Here is a 19,143-nt window from a genome sequence, read left to right as displayed (position 1 = left end):
GGGCAAATGCTGGCCTGTCTTTTGCTATGAGGACATTTCATAGAATTAAATCATGATGACGTCAGCTACATCCACAGCTGATTTGTAATCATCTAAGGGGAGTGTCTTCTTTAATGAGTGATGTTTAATCAAATCACTGGAAGACTTTTAAGGAGGATTCAGAAGAGACAGGTTCTCTTCCTGCTTTGGCCGCAAAGCCTCTCCTGTGGAGTTCGTCCAGACCCTCCATCAGAATCGTCAGCCTCACAGCTGCCCTACAGATTTTGGAATCTACGTTCCCATGGTCATGTGAGACACTTTAATAAATTTTATATTTACGAATATTTCCTGTTGATTCTGTTTCTCTAGAGAACCCTATCTGATACAACTTGGTACCAGAAGTGGTTCTGAAGAAACAAAATCTTAAAAATGGGTTTTTATGAATTGTTTTCTAAAATCACTGGACTCAAAGGCACTAAGGACTCTGATTCCCATAATCAGAATAACATTGCCAATCCATGGAGTGAGTTGGCAAAAGAGATAGTCAAAATATCACCATTCGATTCTTCTAATGCTTCACTTGTATGAAGCCAGGCTCTGGGGGATAATGTTTTCGACATCTTTATGGAGTTTTGTGGAAATAGTAAGTATAGAGATGCTGGCTGGTTGTTGTTAGATACAGTGTATACATTAATGAGTGAAAGAGATGGGCTTAAGGCTTCAAATGAGAAGCTTACGCTCCATCTGACAGATGTAGAAGTTTCTGTGAGTGTCCTGAAAGAAAATCTTATTTCCTGTCGCCGCAGATTTGAGATCTCTGAAAATCAGACTCAGAATCTTGTTAGACAGCAACTTTACAACGTAAACTGAAATCTCAGTCTTGCATGGTGTCTGCCGTTAAAGTGAGCGCATTGATTGGAAAGGAGTGGGACCCTGAAAAATTGGATGGTGACATATGGATTAATAATGATGTCAGTGCAGAGGTTGAAACCTGAGGTCATGCTGAGTCTTCTCTAGATAACCCTGTAATAATCTGCCCTGAGGACATAGCTGCACCACCTCCACCCTGCCTTAAGGAGTTGGCCACCCAACCTCTACCTGAAGGGATTAGTCCTAGAGTGATTAATCCTGTTTCACTACATGAAACTACATATGAATGCCCTGAAGCAAATGGCTTGGAAGATTCTTCTAATTCTTTTCATGACCTACTCCCACCACCCCTCATTTCTTCCAGACTTATAGCTAGACTAAAGTCCCAGTAGGCCCCTAGAAGTGAGGTACAAAGTATCACACATGAGGAGATACGTTATACTCCAAAAGAACTGTGTGAGTTTTCCAATTTATATAGACAGAAATCAGGGGGATATGTGTGGCAATGGATTTTAAGGGTATGGGATAATGGTGGGAGGAAAATAAGACTGGATCAGGCTGAATTTATTGATATAGGCCCACTAAGCAGAGATTCTGCATTTAATGTTATAGCTCGAGGGGTTAGAAAAGGCATTAATAGATTGTTTGAATGGTTGGCTGAAACATGGATCAAAAAGTGGCCAACATTACCTGAGGTTGAAATGCCAGAACTGCCCTGCTATAATGTAGACGAGGGGATCTGGAGGCTTAGAGAGACTGGAACGTTAGCGTGGATTTATCATGCAAAGCCTGCTCTTACACCCCAGGAATGTCTGGAGGATGCACCTTTTACCAGAACAGTGAGAAATAAATTTGTGACACCAGCACCATCATCCCTGAAGAGCTCTGTAGTTGCACTTCTCTGTAGGTCAGATATTACTGCAGGAACTGCTGCCACTGAGCTGGAATCCAGTGGGGATGACCAGACCCCGAGTTGGCAGAGCTAGGTGGCAGCACTTAGTCACCAAAGACAGGGTAGATGTGGCTATTTTAATAGACAGCAAACTCAAAGCAGGTGTCAAAATAATCTGACTCAGAGATTTGTGGTGTCGTCTAGCAAATCATGGGGTACCTAGAAATACAGTAGATGGGCAGTCTACTAAATTCTTGTTTGAGCTGTATAAACAAAAAAGTTCTAGGTCTAGTGAACAAACGTCTAACTTGAATTACAAAAACACAGTCACAGCCCCTTAATCATTTTCCAGACTTGAGACAGTTTACAGACCCAGAGCCCCTGGAACAAAAGGGAAGCTGGGGGAAGAACCCTGTTACACTGCCACAGATCTATACTGTTAATCTTCCTCCAAGCCTTCCCCAAGGAGACTGACGGCCTTTTACCAGGGTAACTGTACATTGGGGAAAAAGAAATGATAAGATATTTTGGGGATTATTAGACACTGGTTCAGAAGTGACATTAATTCCAGGGGACCCAAAACATCACTCTGGTCCACCAGTCAGAGTGGGGGCTTATGGAGGTCAGGTGATCGATGGAGTTTTAGCTCAGTTTTGTCTCACAGTGGGTCCAGTGGGGCCCTGGACCCATTCTGTAGTTATTTCCCCAGTTTCAGAATATATAATTTGTATAGACATACTGAGCAACTGGCAGAATCCCCATATTGACTCTCTAAGTCGTGTAGTGAGGGCTATTATAATGGGAAAGGCCTAGTGGAAGCCACTAGAACTGCCCTTATTGAGCAAAATAGTAAATCAGAAGCAATACCAGATTCTTGGAGGGACTGCAGAGATTACCGCCACTCTTAAGGACTTGAAGGATGCAGGGGTGGTGATTCCCACCACATCCCCATTCAACTCTCCTATTTGGCCTGTGCAGAAAACAGATGGGTCTTGAAGGATGACAGTGGATTATCGTAAGCTCAACCAGGTGGTAACTCCAATTGCAGCTGCTGTTCTAGATGTGGTATCATTGCTTGAGCAAATCAATACATCCCCTGGTCTTAATATGCAGCTATTGATCTGGCAAATGCTTTTTTCTCAATAGCTATTAGTAAGGAACACCAGAACAGTTTGCTTTCAGCTGGCAAAGTCAGCAGTATACTTTCACTGTCCTACCTCAGTGGTATATCAATTCTCCAGCCTTATGTCATAGTCTTGTCTGCAGAGACCTTGATTGTTTCTCCCTCCCACAAGACATCACACTGGGTCCATTATATTGGTGATATTATGTTGATTGGACCTAGTGAGCATGAAGCAGCAACTACTCTAGACTTACTGGTAAGGTATTTGCATGTCAGAGAATGGGAGATAAATCCAACAAAAACACAGGGGCCTTCCACCTCAGTGAAATTTCTAGGTGTCCAGTGGTGTGGGGCATGTCGAGATATCCCTTCTAAAATCAAGGATAAGTTGCTTCATCTGGGTCCTCCTACAACCAAAAAAGAGGTACAATGTCTAGTTGGTCTCTTTGTAGTTTGGCGACAACATATTTCTCATCTAGGTGTGCTACTGCAGCCCATTTATCAAGTGGCCAGAAAAGCTGCTAATTTTGACAGGGGACCTGAACAAGAGGAGGCTCTGTGACAGGTCCAGGCTGCTGTACAAGCTGCTCTGCCACTTGGACCATATGATCCAGCAGATCCAATGGTGCTTGAAGTGTCAGTGGCAAATACAAATGCTGCTTGGAGCCTTTGGCAGGTCCCTATAGGAGAATCACAACGCAGGCCCTTAGGATTTTGGAGCAAAGCCTTACAACATCTGCTGCAGATAACTACTCTCCTTTTGAGAAACAGCTTTTGGCCTGCTATTGGGCCTTAGTAGAGACCAAATGCTTAACCTTGGGCCACAAGTTACCATGAGACCTGAGTTGCCTATCATGAGCTAGGTATTGTCTGAACCACTAGGTCATAAAGTTGGGCGTGTGCAACAGCACTCCATCATAAAATGGAAATGGTATATATGAGATAGGGCCAGAGCAGGTCCTGAAGGCACAAGTAAATTACATGAGGAAGTGGCCCAAATGTCCATGGTCTCCACTCCTGCCACATTACCTTCTCTTTCCCAGATGAGAGCTAGGGGAATTCTTTATAATGAACTGACTAAGGAAGAGAAAAGTCGGGCCTGGTTTACAGATGGTTCAGCACAATATGCAGGTACCACCTGAAAGTGGACAGCAGCAGCACTACAACCCCTTTCTGGGGTGTCCATGAAGGACAGTGGTGAGGGGAAATCTTCCAGTGGTCATAACTTTGAGCAGTGCACCTGGTTGTTCATTTTGCTTGGAAGGAGAACTGGCCAGAGGTGCATCTGTATATTGATTCATGGGCTGTTGCTAATGGTTTGGTTGGATGGTCAGGGACTTGGAAAGAACATAATTGGAAAACTGGTGACAAAGAGGTCTGGGGAAGAAGTATGTGGGTAGAACTTTCTGAGTGGGCTAAAAACATGAAAATATTTGTGTCCCATGTGAATGTGCACCACAGGGTGACTTCAGCAGAGGAAGGTTTTAATAATAAAGTGGGTAGGGTGACCTGTTCTGTGGATACCAGTCAGCCTCTTTCCCCAGCAATTCCTGTCACTGCCCAATGGGTTCATGAACAAAGTGGTCATGGTGGTAGGGATGGAGGTTATGCACGGTCTCAGGAACATGGACTTCCACTCACCAAGGCTGACTTGGCTACAGCCACCGCTAAGTGCCCAATCTGTCAGCAGCAGAGACCCACACTCAGCCCCCGATATGACATCATTCCCTGAGGTGATCAGCTAGCTACATGGTGGCAGGTTGATTACACTGGACCACTCCCTTCATGGAAGGGACAGTGATTTGTTCTAACTAGAATAGACACATACTCTGGATATGGGTTTGCTTTCCCTACACACAATGCTTCTGCCAAAACTACCATCCGTGGGCTTATAGAATGCCTTATCCATCGTCATGGTATTCCACATAGCATTGCTTCTGATCAGAGAACACACTTCACAGCAAATGAAGTGCCAGAACGGGCACATGCTCATGGAATTCTTGGTCTTACCATGTTCCCCATCATCCAGAAGCAGCTGGATTGACAGAACAGTGGAATGGCCTTTTGAAAACTCAATTACAGAGCCAACTAGCTGGCAATACCTTGAAGGGCTGGGGTAATGTTCTCCAGGAAGCTGTGTATGCTCTGAATCAGCATCCACTGTATGGTGCTGTTTCTCCCATAGCCAGGATCCATGGGTCCAGGAACCAAGGGGTGGAAATGGGAGTGGTACCACTCACTATTAGCCCTAGTGATACACTAGGAAAATTTTTGCTTCCTGTCCCTGCAACCCTGAGCTCTGCTGGTCTACAGTTTTTAGTTCCAAAAGGGGAAGTGCTTCCACCAGGAGAAACAACAATGATTCCACTGAACTGGAATCTAAGACCGCCACCTGGTCACTTTGGGCTACTCATGCCCCAGGATTAACAAGCCAAGAAAGGGATTACATTACTGGCTGGGGTGACTGACCCTGATTATCAGGGGGAAATAGGACTGCAACTACACAATGGAGGTAAAGAAGAGGTTTCCTGGAATACAGGGGATCCCCAGGGCATCTTTTATTACTACCATGCCCTATGATTAAAATCAATGGAAAACTGCAATAACCCAATCCCAGCGGGACTACCAATGGCTCTGAAACTTCAGGAATGAAGGTTTGGGTTACCCCACCAGGCAAAGAAACACGGCCAGCTGAAATGCTTGCTGAGGGTACAGGGAACATGAATGGGTACTGTTACTAGAAGAAGGTAGTGATAAATATGAACTATGATCACATGACCAGTTATAGAAACAAGGAGTGTAATGCTGTTTTGTTCATGTTATACTATTGAAGTTGTAAGATACCAAGTTTAAGATTATTACCCAAGGACTTGCACCCTATTCTGGAAAGATTTAATGTGTTTCCGGTTATATGCAGGACAGTTGAGTATTGTTAGGTGAGAAAAAAATGTGTCTTTTATTGTTTTCTATTTAGAAATTAGGTATGGTTTAAGGTGATGAGCATAGCTGCTAAGTTGACAAGGGGTGGACTGTCATGGTCAGGTTCATGTGTTAACTTGGCCAGGTGATGGTACCTGTTTGTCTGGGTGGGCAAGTGCTGGCCTGTCTTTTGCTATGAGGAAATTTCACAGAATTAAATCGTGATCATGTCTGCTACATCCACAGCTGATTCTATTTGTAATCAGCCAAGAGAAGTGTCTTCTTTAATGAGTGATGCTTAATCTAATCACTGGAAGCCTTTTAAGGAGAATTCAGAAGAGACAGGTTCTCTTCCTGCTTTGGCCAGCAAGCCTCTCCTGTAGAGTTCATCCAGACCTCCATCGGAATCGTCCGCTTCACAGCCTGCCCTACAGATCCTGGACTCTACTTTCCCACGGTTATGTGAGACACTTTTATAAATTTTATATTTATGAATATTTCCTGTTGATTCTGTTTCTCTAGCGAACCCTAACTAATACATTCCCTTTATAAAAGCCAATCCATTTCTGGCACATTGCATTCTGGCAGCTCTGACAAACTAAACCTGACCCTAATCCAAAATGACTTGTGTCCTTACAAGAAGAGGAAAAATCAGACTCCAGAGGGAAGACGGCTGTGTGAAGAAGAGGCAGAGATTGGAGGTAAGGCACACTGGGAACAGCAGAAGCTGAAAGAAGCAGGGAAGGATTCTTCCCTAGAGCCTGTGGAAGGAACACGGCCTGCCAACAGCTTGATTTCAGTCTCCAGCCCTCCAGAATGGTGAAAGGATAAGTTTCTGTTGTTTTAAGCCACCCAGTTTGTGGCTAACTATACATAACTCTCATTGACAATACATACTTCTTACTACGTTACATTATATTAACATCCCCCTTTTTCTTCATCTGTCCCACTAGACTGTGTCCTGAGATTAGAGAGTATGCCTCATGTCTGTCTCATGTCTGATTCCCCATTAACAAGCTGGGCACCTAGTAAAGCAAACAGCCTCTACTCATACCTTTTATGTGTCCTGGACAAAATGCCATGTTCTATGTGGGTAGGGGCTGTGCTCGACCCTTGACTTCTAGCTCCCTAGCTATTTGTGACCTGCATCACCTGAAAATGGTTTTCAAGTCTAATATCTCGATATTTTAAGGCAAGGTCACCTGAAGTGATTCCAAACAGAAGGGAATTCCATGTTTCAAAACACTGCTAAGTAGTGGTTCTCAGATGAGAATCTAGATCAACAACTCAACAGCAAGGACTGTATTTTCTGTCTATTCCGGCAATGCCTGGCATAGAAGACTTCTTCCTGGTCTAAATTCCTTGAAGTTACAACTTCAACCTATTTCCTAGTTATTTATCCCTGGTAGAGAAGAGAAAAATATTTATTAGATACTTCCAATAATATCCTGCACAACTTTGCATAAAGTTAATAAATCTACCCTCAGCCTTTTCTCATCAAAGCTTAATGAGAGGGAGTTTTTGTCTGTCTGTCTGTGTAAAGACCTGGGCAGAGCTTACCTGCTGGAGCCCTTCAGTAATAGAGGTCACTGGAGCCATCCCACAGGTCAGCGATGAGAGCATGTACCCATCGGAGCCAATGGAACTGTTGAAGTTTCCTTGCTGAAATAGAAAGAAGAGAAAAGAAAGAGGGAACAGTGGTGACATAGAAAGGAATCAGGTCAACGTATCAGCAAGGTGGGAGTGGGTTAGCTAACTCTCCAAGGAGTAAGAGGGAAAGACACATATTCTGAGCTCACAGGTACTGCAGAGGCTTGGCAATGTCCTGGGTTTACTGCTGTTATTTTAATTAGTTTATAAATATTTTTAAAATTACACAATTTCAATTTCTAACATGAGTTATCAATAAGTATAACCCGTATAAACAGAAGCTCTTCAGGGTTGTCAATTTGTTAAGAGTGTAAAGTGGTCCAGAGATGAAAAAGTTTGAAGATCACCTGATTCAATGACTCCTGCCGAGACTCAAAAGGCTATTTAGGATCATTAAAAATACTGAACGCATTTGCTTTGACTTTAGAAAGAAGAAAACAAAGTACCACCCTGAGTACGTATGCCATCTTCCTATGCCTTCTTTGTTTTTTAGATTGAGGAGAACTCACAGAACATAAAAATTAAAGTGAACACATCAGTGGCATTTAGTATATTCACAGTGTTGTGACCACCACTTCTAACTAGTTCCCAAACACTTTCATTACCCCAAAAGGAAATTCCACACCCATCCGCAAGCACTCAGTCCCCACTACCCATTTCCCTGCAGCCCTAGAATACACCAATCTGCTTTTTTCTCTGTCTGGATTTCCTTTTCTGGGTATTTCATATAAATGGAATCATACACTACGTGATTTTCTGTGCCTGTCTTCTTTCACTTAGCCCGATGTCTTCAAGGCTCATCTAGCTGTAGCACGTATCAGTCCCTCATTCCTTTTTATGGCTGAATAATATTCCATTCTATGGATATATCACAGTTTGTTTATCTTTCCCTCCATTCCCAGACACTGGGGCTGTTGCCATGCTCTGGTCTTTGTGAATAAAGCTGCTGTAAACATGCATGTCTACGTGTCTATCTAGATCCCTGTTTCCAGCTCTTTGGGGCATATCCCTAGGAGTGGAATTGCTGGTCATAGGGTAATTCTATATTTGGCTCTTTGAGGAACTGCCAAACGTTTTTCCACAGTGGCTGAACTTTTTCACATTCCCACCAGCAATGTCTGTCGGTTCTGTTTCCTAGGAAAACTCTGGATTAATAGATAGGTTAGTTTCCTAAAAAATAACACATGTTTTCCAAAGATACCATTTTTGATTCAAAGTAAACCCATTAGCTGGGAAAGCTTATCAGCTGGGTTGTCATGACGATGGGTCTGATGGGTTGTACTTTCTTAGTTAACCTTTGGGAGAATGATAATTGGTAGTAAGGAAGGGAAAGGAAACTCCTCAATCAACTTGCTTGGAATAAGGTACTAAAATAATCTAAAACCAAAAGTACTGTGGAGCAGGAGAAAGATGACAGCATGCTGTCCGCAGTATATTATTCACACATCATAACAGAGCTCACTTAAATCTCTTTTAAGGTTAATATATTGAATTAGTTTTCAGGAGCTTATTAATTAATACTTCATCAATGAAGTATCTAAGGGAGGGAAAGTAGAGTGTCCAATCTTAGATACGGTAAGTCTAACTGACGAAAAAAATTTAATAGCTTATGTTTGGAAGTAAGCCTTTGGACAAAAATACCTTTTCAGAAATCTATTACTACACTTCTTAATAAAGAAAACAAAGCAAGGATTTTACTTACTATGGCGTCTTTAACAATTTGTTTGGCCACCTGTTCTGGTTTGCAAATAGATGTGGTTTCTGAAATAAGTCGAGTCTCCAAAGGCTTAAAGTGGGAAAAAATGTACATATCAATACCATCATTAAATAAAAAATAAATCATTCCTACAGACTCCAAATTTACAGATAATTGAAATTTTTTACCTTTGAGCAGATCCATACTTTTACAGAAAAAGGGCCATCTGGATGCTAAGTCAGTATCTGCCGGGGTACTGTGTGGGACCCAGCCCTGCAGCAGATGTGAGATGGAGAGACCCCTGCACCCATGTGGGGCATGAGGACCACTGAGGCTAGAGGGAGAACACATCGTGGAAAGCAAGCTCAGAAAACTGCCCTCGCTGAGCCCGCCCGCCTGCTGCTGTTTATGCAGAGGAAGCTGCCGCTGTAGCAGCCAGCACGGCCCCTGCAGCTGGACTTGCAGACCAGCAGGGGGAGGGTGGGCCGGTCCACAGAGCTGAGGTCCCAAACAGGGGACGGGCCAGCCCAAACCCCTGCCCCACAAGATCAGCCTACCCAGGAGGAGAGAGAAGACCCAGAGAGAAGGAGCTACTTCTGAGAAAACATCAAAGGGACCCTAGCTTGGCTGTTTGCCAGTTACTGCTGGGCTAGTGCAGCAGAACCCCAAATCTTAGCCTTTCATTCTTCAAAAGGTGGTTGAAGGTCCATTTCAACCGTCACTTTGCTCAAAGAGACCTTCTTGGATTCTTAACTGGAAGTAGTCTCTCTCTCTCTTCTTTGAATGTGTCTACCTTATATTACGGCTACTTGTGTGTTTACATTCTACCTCCTAAGCTCCTTGTAGGCAGGGTCTTTTTTTATTTATGTTTGAATATTTTTGATGGCTCCTTACACACAAGTACTTGAAAACTGTTTAAGGGGGTCTGAATTTGAAATTTCAAAACTAAAGCCTTAAATGGCATGAGACTCTAAATTTTATTTAACATATGGGTTTGCGAAAATTAAAAAAACAGAAAAAATATTTTCTTAAAATACAAAGGCAAAGTACTACATAAAATTCAAGTATATCTTCACCAACCTAAACTGAGAAGGTGCCAGCACTCATTTTTATCAGACCACCAGGTGGCATTTGGTTAATTGTGCTGAATACACATTAGATTAAAAAAATATATACAGCGCCCCCTAAAGGACCCACAAACCAACGTGAAATTTTACTCACCCAAAGTAGTCAGTCTAGCATTTTGCACAGAGAAAAAACACCACTTAACATCTAAGCCAAATCTTTACAAGGAAATCACCACCCTCTGCCATCTCTGGCTTGAAACTAAAGGACAGTTACCAGTGCTATAAATTTGCTTAGCAGATCAGCTTATCCTGAGATGGAACATTAGGCTTAAACTTCTCTGAATGAGGAATCATTTAAGAAGAGGTAGAGCCAAAGAGAAAAATAGGGGGAAAAGCTCCTACATCATAAGCATCTTTTTACAAATACACAGTCTATGGACCCTACATGTCAGTTTTACACTGAAACGATTCACACTTACTAAACGTTACTATAAAAGATAAGAAGACGAAAATCAACTGAAGTTCAAGGTGATCAGATCCGATTGATTCCTTTCTTCCCCCCTTTATTTATTCATTTGCTCAGGGACTACTAGGTGTCAAGGAAGTGTTCTAGGCAAAGAGGACATTACTTTGAACAGTGTATGAAGTTTGCATTGTACTAAGGGTGCATGGCAGTTATTTTATGCATGTATGCATATGTAAATACACGTGTGTATTTATATGTGTGTATATATGTGTGCATTACATATGTGTGTGTGTGTATATATGTATGTGTGTATATATCATGATAAGTACAATGGAGAAAAATAAAGCCAGGTACAAGGATGGTGAAAGACCAGGAGGGGAAGGTGGTATTTTAAGTGCTGAGGGTCAGGAAACTCCTCTCCAAGTGACAACCAGACAAGACTCCATGAAGTGAGGGAGTACGCGACTCGAACATCATAGCAAGGGAATGGCCAGAGCAAGGTCCAAAGTGGAGCAGCCCTACAAATTCATAGAGCAGAGGGGTGCAGTGCTGCTGAGCACACAAAGAGTGGCAGAAAGTATTCCAGATAAGGGGGCCAAAGACAAGACAGCCCGGGGACCTGTAAGCCCCAGGGCCTTCGATTTCATTTCAGCAGCGAAAGGGGCCATGAGAGCTACCCTCACCCCCATGTAGCTGCTCCCAACATGTGCTATTAAATTTTAATTTTAAATTAGAGTGATAAGAACATTAAAAAGTCAGGTTCTCAGTCCCATCACCCACATATCCAGTACTCGACAGCCTGAGTGTGACAACCACATTGGGAAGCATGGACAGGAAACGTTTCTGTCACCAAAGTTCTACTGGACAAAGCCGTGCAAAAGGATTTTTTTTTTTTTACATGGGCAGGCACCAGGAATCGAACCCGGGTCCTCTGGCATGGCAGGCGAGCATTCTTGCCTGCTGAGCCACCGTGGCCCGCCCTGCAAAAGGATTTTGAACAGGGGAGTGACAGACCTGATCTATGTTTTAAAAGTCTCCCTGGTGAGAAAAAATATTAAAAATATAATATATAAAAAATATTAAAGGTTACCATCATGGAAACCCCTGATGCCATGTCAAACATTAGGGACACCCAAATCAACAGGTCAAGCTCTTGATCTTGAGGCTTGCTCTTGTGAAGCCAATGTAGGTAGCAGAGAAGCTTAGCCTATGATAGGTATGCCTAAGAGTTACTTCTGAAGGCCCTCTTTTGTTGCTCAGATGTGGCCTCTCTTTTTCTCTCTCTAAGCCCAAGTCTGCAAGTGAAATCATTGCCCTCCCCCCATGTGGGACATGACATCCAAGAGTGTAAGTCTCCCTGGCAGTGTGGGAGATGACTTACAGGGATGAGCCTGGCCCTGGCATTGTGTAATCGATGGTGAATCAATGGAGAATCAGAATGGAATCTCCATTCTAACCAATAGGGGGAAAAGATGTGGAACAGATAAGGAATCAGTGACTGAGAGAGTTCAAGAAGCTACTCTGGAGGTGACTCTTATGCAAACTTAAGTTAGACATTGCTACCTATCATAATTTGCCAAACTCAACCAAAACCAATCCTGCCAATCCTAAAGAATACCAAGGGTATTATAAAAGATTCTACAAAGGTTCCATGCATTGGGATGACTTTCCAGAAACCTACAACCTCCAGATAGGTCACTGGACCAGATAGGTCCTGAAATGCCAAGAGGCCAGCCTTGGTAGAAGCAGAGTCCACCAGCCACTGACCTTTGGAGCCAAAAAAGGAAAACACCTCGTCTGGAGAGAAAGCTAGCAAATGCCACCATGCCCGCCATGTGCCCTTCCTGCTGAGAAAATGCTGAATGCCATCAGCCCTCTTGAATCAAGGTCTTCTTTTCCTAGATACCTTAGATTGGATATTTCTTTAGACATTTTAATTTGGATAATTTCACAGCCTTAGAACTGTAAATTAGCAACTTATGAAGTTTCCCTTTTTTAAAAGCCATTCCATTTCTGGTATATTACATTCCAACAGCTAGCGAACTAGAACAATGCTATTTTTCACAAAAAAGAAAAAAATATTTATCCTAGCCTCCAGTGTTTTGGAGCAGCTAGAAAGAAAAATCTGAAATAGTGGAATGGTAACCCATACCAAACTCTGGAATCTGTTTGGTATCTATTTACTGACGTGTTCTTTGAAAATCATTGCTTTTTTCTTTCCTTTGTATTTATCTTCTATGCAGTAATAAAAAATGTTTAAAATAAATAAAATAAAAATTAAAAAAAAATTTTTTAAAGGCTCCCTGGCTACTATATGAAGGCCAGACCCCAGAAGGGTAAGGACAGAAGCAGGCAGATTAGTAAAAGGCTACTTTAATAAGTAGCTCAGGAAAAATAACTGTGACTATGCTCCTAGGATGGTGGCGAAGATGGGTTAAATACGTCAGATTGGGGACGTGTCCTGAGAGTAGAGCAGGAGAACGTGCAGAGAGAATTAAAGTTGGCTTCAAGGTTTGCAGCCTAAGCACTAGGTGAACGGTGGGTAACAGGTACTGAGATGGGAGAGAATACGGTGGGGTGGGGAGGAGAGGGAAAACAAAGGTGCAGTTTTTTGTTTTGTTTCCAGAGAAGTTGTATGTTTACAAAAAAATCATGCATAAAATACAGGATTCACATATAACCCCCTATTAACACCTTGCATTGGTGAAGTGCATTTGTCACAACTGATGAAAGTACATTTTTATAATTGTATTATTAACTACAGACCATGGTTTAACTTAGGGTTCGCTCTTCGTGCTGTACAGTTTTCGTGGATTTTTTTTAATTCTTTATTTTAGTAACATACATGCAAACTAAAATTTCCCCTTTTAATAACATTCAAATACATAGTTCAGTGCTGGAAATTACGTTCACAATGTTATGCTACCATCACCACAATCTATTACCAAAACTTTTCCATCATTCCAAATAGAAGCTCTATACATTTTAAACCTTAATTCCCTATTCTCTACCTCCACCCCATCCCTGAGTAACCTACATTCTCGATTCTGATTCTATGAATTTGCTTATTCTAATTATTTCATATTACTGAGAGTGTACAATATTTATTATTTTGTGTCTGGCTTACTTCATTCAACATGACTTCAAGGTTCATCCACATTGTAACCTGCGTTAGAACTTCTGTTCCTTTTAAGGCTAATACTCTATTGTGTATATACCGCATTTTATTTTTCCATTCATCAGTTGATGGACACTTGGGTTGCTTCCATCTTCTGGCAATTGTGAACAATGCTGTATGAATACCAGTGTGCAAACATCTGTTTGAGTCCCTGCTTTCAATTATTTTGGGCATATACCTAGTAGTGGGGTTGCCAGAACCTACAGTAATTCTAGGAACTGCACAACTGTCATCCACAGCAGCTGCACCATTTCACATTCCCATCCTCTCTGACAGTTGTTATTTTTTTTTTAATAGTAGCAATTCTAGTGGGGGTGAAATGATATCTTATTGTGGTCATGATTTGCATTTCCCTAATAACTAATGATACTGAGCACCTTTTTATGTGCTTTTTGGCTACTTATACATCTTCTTTGGAGAAATGTCCATTCAAGTCATTTGCCCATTTTTTAATTGGGTTGTCTTTTTGCTGTTGAGTTGAAGGATTTCTTTATAGATTCTGGATATGAAACCTTTATCAGATATATGGTTTCCAAATATTTTCTCCCAGTGTGTAGTTTTTTTTACTTAATGAGGTACTATTTATCTATTTTTAATTTTGTTGCTTGTGCTTTCAGTGTAAAGTCTTAGAAACCACTGACTAACACAAGGTCCTGAAGATGCTTCCCTATGTTTTCTTCTAGGAGTTTTATAATTCTGGCTCTTATATTTAGGTCTTTATTTCATTTTTAGTTAATTTTCATATATGGTTTAAGGGAGGGGTCCACCTTCATTCTTTGCAAATGGTGATCCCGTTTTTCCCAGCACCCTCCATTGAAGAGACTATTCTTACACAGTTGAATGGTTTTTGCTCTCCTGTTAAAAATCAGTTGGCCATTATTGTGAGGGTTGATGTCTGCACTCTAAATTCAATTCTACTGGTCTATATATCTGTCCTTGTGCCAAAACCAAGAGATCGAGTTTCTCCACCTCCAGCCCTTCTTCCCTATCTGAAAGAGGTTCTGAAACACTCATCTGAATGCATTTTGTCCCTACCTAAAGCAACCCTCCATGCTTTCCACTATCAGAAGCTCAAATTCAAGCCCTTCAACTTGGCACAGAAGACCCTTTACAGTCCAACCGCAGATACCTCTCGAGCCTCTCACTCCAAATCCCCACAGCTGCCATGCTCCAGGCTCCTCAAACATGCCAGCCTCCTGTGCCTCCAAGTTCCCAGAAGACTGCCACTCAAACATCAATACTCATTTCAAGTGTCTCCTCGTGATACCTTCACAATCCTCTATCTCAGCTTGTTGTTCCTACTGCACTTTAAACACACCTCCCCTGCACCGTACACATTTATTTAAATATCTGGCTCCCTCAGTAGACTGCTCACTCCTAAAGGACAGGGCCATTTTGTTACTCATCTCCACCCCATTCACAGCATCTTGGACACAGCAGACACAATACATATGGAAGGGATGAGAAAGGGAGTTACTAAAAATCCGTATCACAATTCTGATTGGCATAATGAAGTGAATACTGCATTTATCTCTGAATTCCCGCTTTTAAAATAACAGTACAGGAATAATCCAAATCCAAAAGGAAAAAGAGAAGAGGCAAAGAATGACAGTGAACAAAGTAAATCAACAGAATTTTTCATGTCAAAGTGAAGAGATAGATGTTCACAGCACAGAAGACTGGAGAAGGCTTTCCTGCAAAGGGAGAGCCTGCACTAAAGCCAACTTGTACTGCAGAAGCCAGGAAAGACTCAGAAGTGAGAGGAGCCACTAACTTCTCATGACAGTAATACAGGGTAGGGCTAAAGGCAGGATCACTGGTACACAGCCTTAAAAAGCAGCAATCAGGCTCCCAATTCTTCTCCCCACAACAGCAGAAGAGTCACAGTTTACTCTCTGGAGAAGTTTAAATCAGACACTCTTAATTCTAGGACACTAGCTACTACAAAAAGCAGATATGAAGACCTCGCTGAAAACAGGAAAACGAATCAAAAGTTGGCATACTAGTGGTAGAATGAACCTGGCTTCGATTTCCGGACCATAACTCCCACCAAAAAAAGAGTAAAAGTTGGCACACTGAATGGTGAGCTCCCCAGCTCTCCTGCCCTACTTGGCTCCCATGATACAGAAAGCCAGTCTTACTCCCTGAGGCCGGAGAACGCTTGATTACTCCCAGGAGGACCAACTGAGCCTGAGAAAAGGTAAGCAGAGGAGAGTTCCAATGAAATGGCCACATGCCCTCCTGATCACCCTACACTAAAGCGAATGTTTAAGAAGCCAGAGCTTTGCAACTGGTATTTTAGTGCCTCACTTTTAAATATGGACAGTCAAGGAGTACCAGATGTCTGAGGAAAGCCTCAAACAGCCACAGAGATAAGAAACTCAGAAGAAACAGACAATGCAGGGAAAGGAAGAAAATCTCAAGCAAACAAACCCCAAAATCAAAACGAAAACCAAAAGCCCAGAATGAATAGTCTTAGAAATAAGAGAAAATTTGAAATCTACGAAACAAAGCAGGAAGCTATAAAATATATTTTTAAATATTCAGAAGTACGAGATCTAAATTTTTTTTAATGTATCAGCAGAAATAAAATTTCAACAAAGAAGTTGGAAGGATAATGTTAACAAAACTAGAAAGTGGAACAAAAAGACAAAGAGAAAATTAAAGAAAAGAAAAGATCAGAGGCTCAGGCCAGAGAGTCCAGCATCTGAACAACAGAAGCTCCAGAGAGAATTAACAGTTGAAATACTTTGGATGGAAAGAAATTATCAAAGAAGTAATATAAAATTTCCCAGAACCAAAGTTCTTGAGTTGACAGAAGAAAGGGCTAATTTAGTGCCTAACATGGTAAATTAAAAGACTTACATCACAATACATTAGGTAAAGATAAAACAGGATAAAAAACTTACAAACACAAACAAAAAATAGGTCCTATTGGATTGGAAATCAAAATGGCACTGGATGGCTTATAGAGACTTGGGAAGCTAGAAGTCAATGGAGAAATGCCTGCAAAAATTCGATGAAACATCATTTCCAACCTAGACTTCTGTAACCAACAAAACAATCCATCAAAAATGAAGGGAAGGTGGTGTGATGGTGGCTCAGTGGCAGGGCTCCTGCCTGCCATGCTGGAGACCTTGGTTTGTTTCCTGCTGCATGCCCATGCAAAAAACAAAAACAAAAATGAAGGCAAAATAAAGGCATTTTCAGGTGTAAAAGTGCTAAGAAAAATTCGACTTCTGCTATACCTCTTTTGTCACTAAGTTAGTGGAGAATTACACCACCAAAACAGGCAAGTGATCCAAAAAGGAAGACGTGGGACCCAACAAAGGAATGGGGGAGGGGATTTTGCAGTAAGATGGGAAAGAGGAGTCTCAAGACCACTGTTGAGCAGCAGCCTCACACTAGAGCAGGAAGAGGGGACTCCAGGAGAAACAGAGTGAAACCTACAGAATACTTATGGATATAAATGGATCAAATGAAACTTTCAGTTCTGTCTGAAAGTGGGAATGAATCCATTACAGATCTACCCAGAACTAAGCAAATGAAAAGGCACAAAGGGAAAGGTCACTAAAGTATATCACATGGCTCACACAGTAATTATTTATATTAATTAGAATAACATTTTAACTTATTAAATAATATTTAATAAAGGAATTATATATGAATATTTACAATATTAATATAAGTACTGAATCTGATTTAGTAAAAAAGATGGGAGAAGTACATAGCGAGTGGGGAGTGGAGATGAGTCTTTATCTCTCATAGTAGGAAGTCAATAAATAATTTCTAAATCTTAAAAAAAGTAATAGCACTATAAGCATGCTAGTTTGAAATGAGGAAGCAGCTATGAAAATAAATGGCTGCCTCTGGGGAGCAGGAATCAGGAGGGAGGGATGAGGAAAAGGCTAAGTGTTGGACTTCTACAACTGCGTGATGCATTACTTCAATAAGAATTCAAGATAATTTGAAAAAAAGAGGCTGGATGGGAGAGAAGCAGCGAGAAAGGCAGGCAGGCCTACTTGGAGAGCCTCAGGAAAGTAGTCAGATATCAGCTCAACAGCCTGTACCCAGGGGATACTCCATCAACACTGCCAATGAGGAAAACTGAGGGGCTGAAAGGGGGAAGACAGGAGGACAGAAAAGAGATTAACAGTGTTAAAGACCCAAAACGAGGCATGAGGGGACACTCACCTTTGTTTTGTTTTCTTCTGCGAACCCAGGCGTGTCTGTGTCTGGTGGGTAAGCCACTGTGATGTAGACGTTATATGGCTTCACCTGCATTGCAGAGAAAACAGTTGCACCTTCAGTCACCACCTTACATGCCACATGACCAGTACTGGCCACCAGCACATGTTCTCACACGTTCTGAGATACGGCCCCGGTCTCATAAGGAGGGCAGGGCGGCTGGGAGAGTCTCTCAAGGGAGAGCGACCACCGGCTGAATCAGGAAACTTCTCTCCATGAACAAATGCCAAGGGTTCAGGCTGACGTCCACTCAGAAAACAGCAAAATCACTTCTTCCAAGGTTCTTCCGCTCCCCCTGACCAGGCAGAGACCCACCTCAAAGCTGTCCGATGAGGATACCAGACAGTGCTAAAAAGAAAAACAAACCGACAGCCCCCTCCTCCTCCCCACCCATGCACACCACTTGAGAGCTGTCTGCAAGGCAATGAAGGACAGCCTGTCCATCCACCACACCGCGAATTCGCTCTCCCTTCAAGGCTGCTTCTGATACTCTGGTTAGGTGGATTTCGTCTACAAAATATGTTGGGATCATGAACATCCTGACCCCTGGGCCCTTTCTGGGCCACCGAAGCCAGGCCCAGAATTCTACCCACCCCCTAGGAGTCTGCACATCGAAAGAACCCCACAAGCCCAGCCCCTGCCCATCAGGCCCAGAGTCACTTCCTCCCGCACAGAACCAACCAGCATCACTCCCCCACTGCTGGGAACCCCACGTCAGAGCAACCAAGCCTCTTCCCCCTGAACAGCTCCTTCCCCAGCTTCTCCCCAGAGTGTCCTCGCCCCATCCGAAACCCCATCTCGCCCCTCTGATTCCAGACACAGGTTCTTCTGCACATTTGCCTCACTACCACCATCCGCAGGTAACTCCCCCACTGATCCCAGCAATGGCCCCGCTGCCCTGCCAGGATACCCTCAGAGACCCAGCTCGGCAGCAGCCCCCCACCTGCTTCTGCACATCTCTGAGGGCAATAGTTCACACCATAGAAATGTCTTCGCTGTGATTTTTATTTGCTGTTAACAATTTTAGTCCCCAAGAAAATGCCTCAGCAAGCTGG

General features: G+C 42.5%; 1 protein-coding gene across 2 annotated transcripts in view; it reads right to left on the bottom strand.

Annotated features, from left to right (window-relative positions):
* KDSR (3-ketodihydrosphingosine reductase) overlaps positions 1-19,143 on the bottom strand; it is a 63,761-nt gene that overhangs the window by 10,778 nt on the left and 33,840 nt on the right. The window contains exons 7-9 of one of the 2 annotated variants that reach the window (XM_077135305.1): positions 18,035-18,118; positions 9,136-9,219; positions 7,344-7,445 (exon numbers count right to left, since the gene is read on the bottom strand). In XM_077135305.1, coding sequence (XP_076991420.1) covers positions 7,344-7,445; positions 9,136-9,219; positions 18,035-18,118 — 270 coding nt within the window. The remainder of the gene's footprint in view (positions 1-7,343; positions 7,446-9,135; positions 9,220-18,034; positions 18,119-19,143) is intronic. The other variant, XM_077135306.1, reaches the window with a different exon arrangement.

Source organism: Tamandua tetradactyla, chromosome 18, assembly GCF_023851605.1.
Source record: "Tamandua tetradactyla isolate mTamTet1 chromosome 18, mTamTet1.pri, whole genome shotgun sequence".
NCBI lineage: Eukaryota > Metazoa > Chordata > Mammalia > Pilosa > Myrmecophagidae > Tamandua > Tamandua tetradactyla.
Note: the sequence above shows the minus strand (reverse complement) of the source record. Positions and strands in the feature narration are given on the sequence as shown.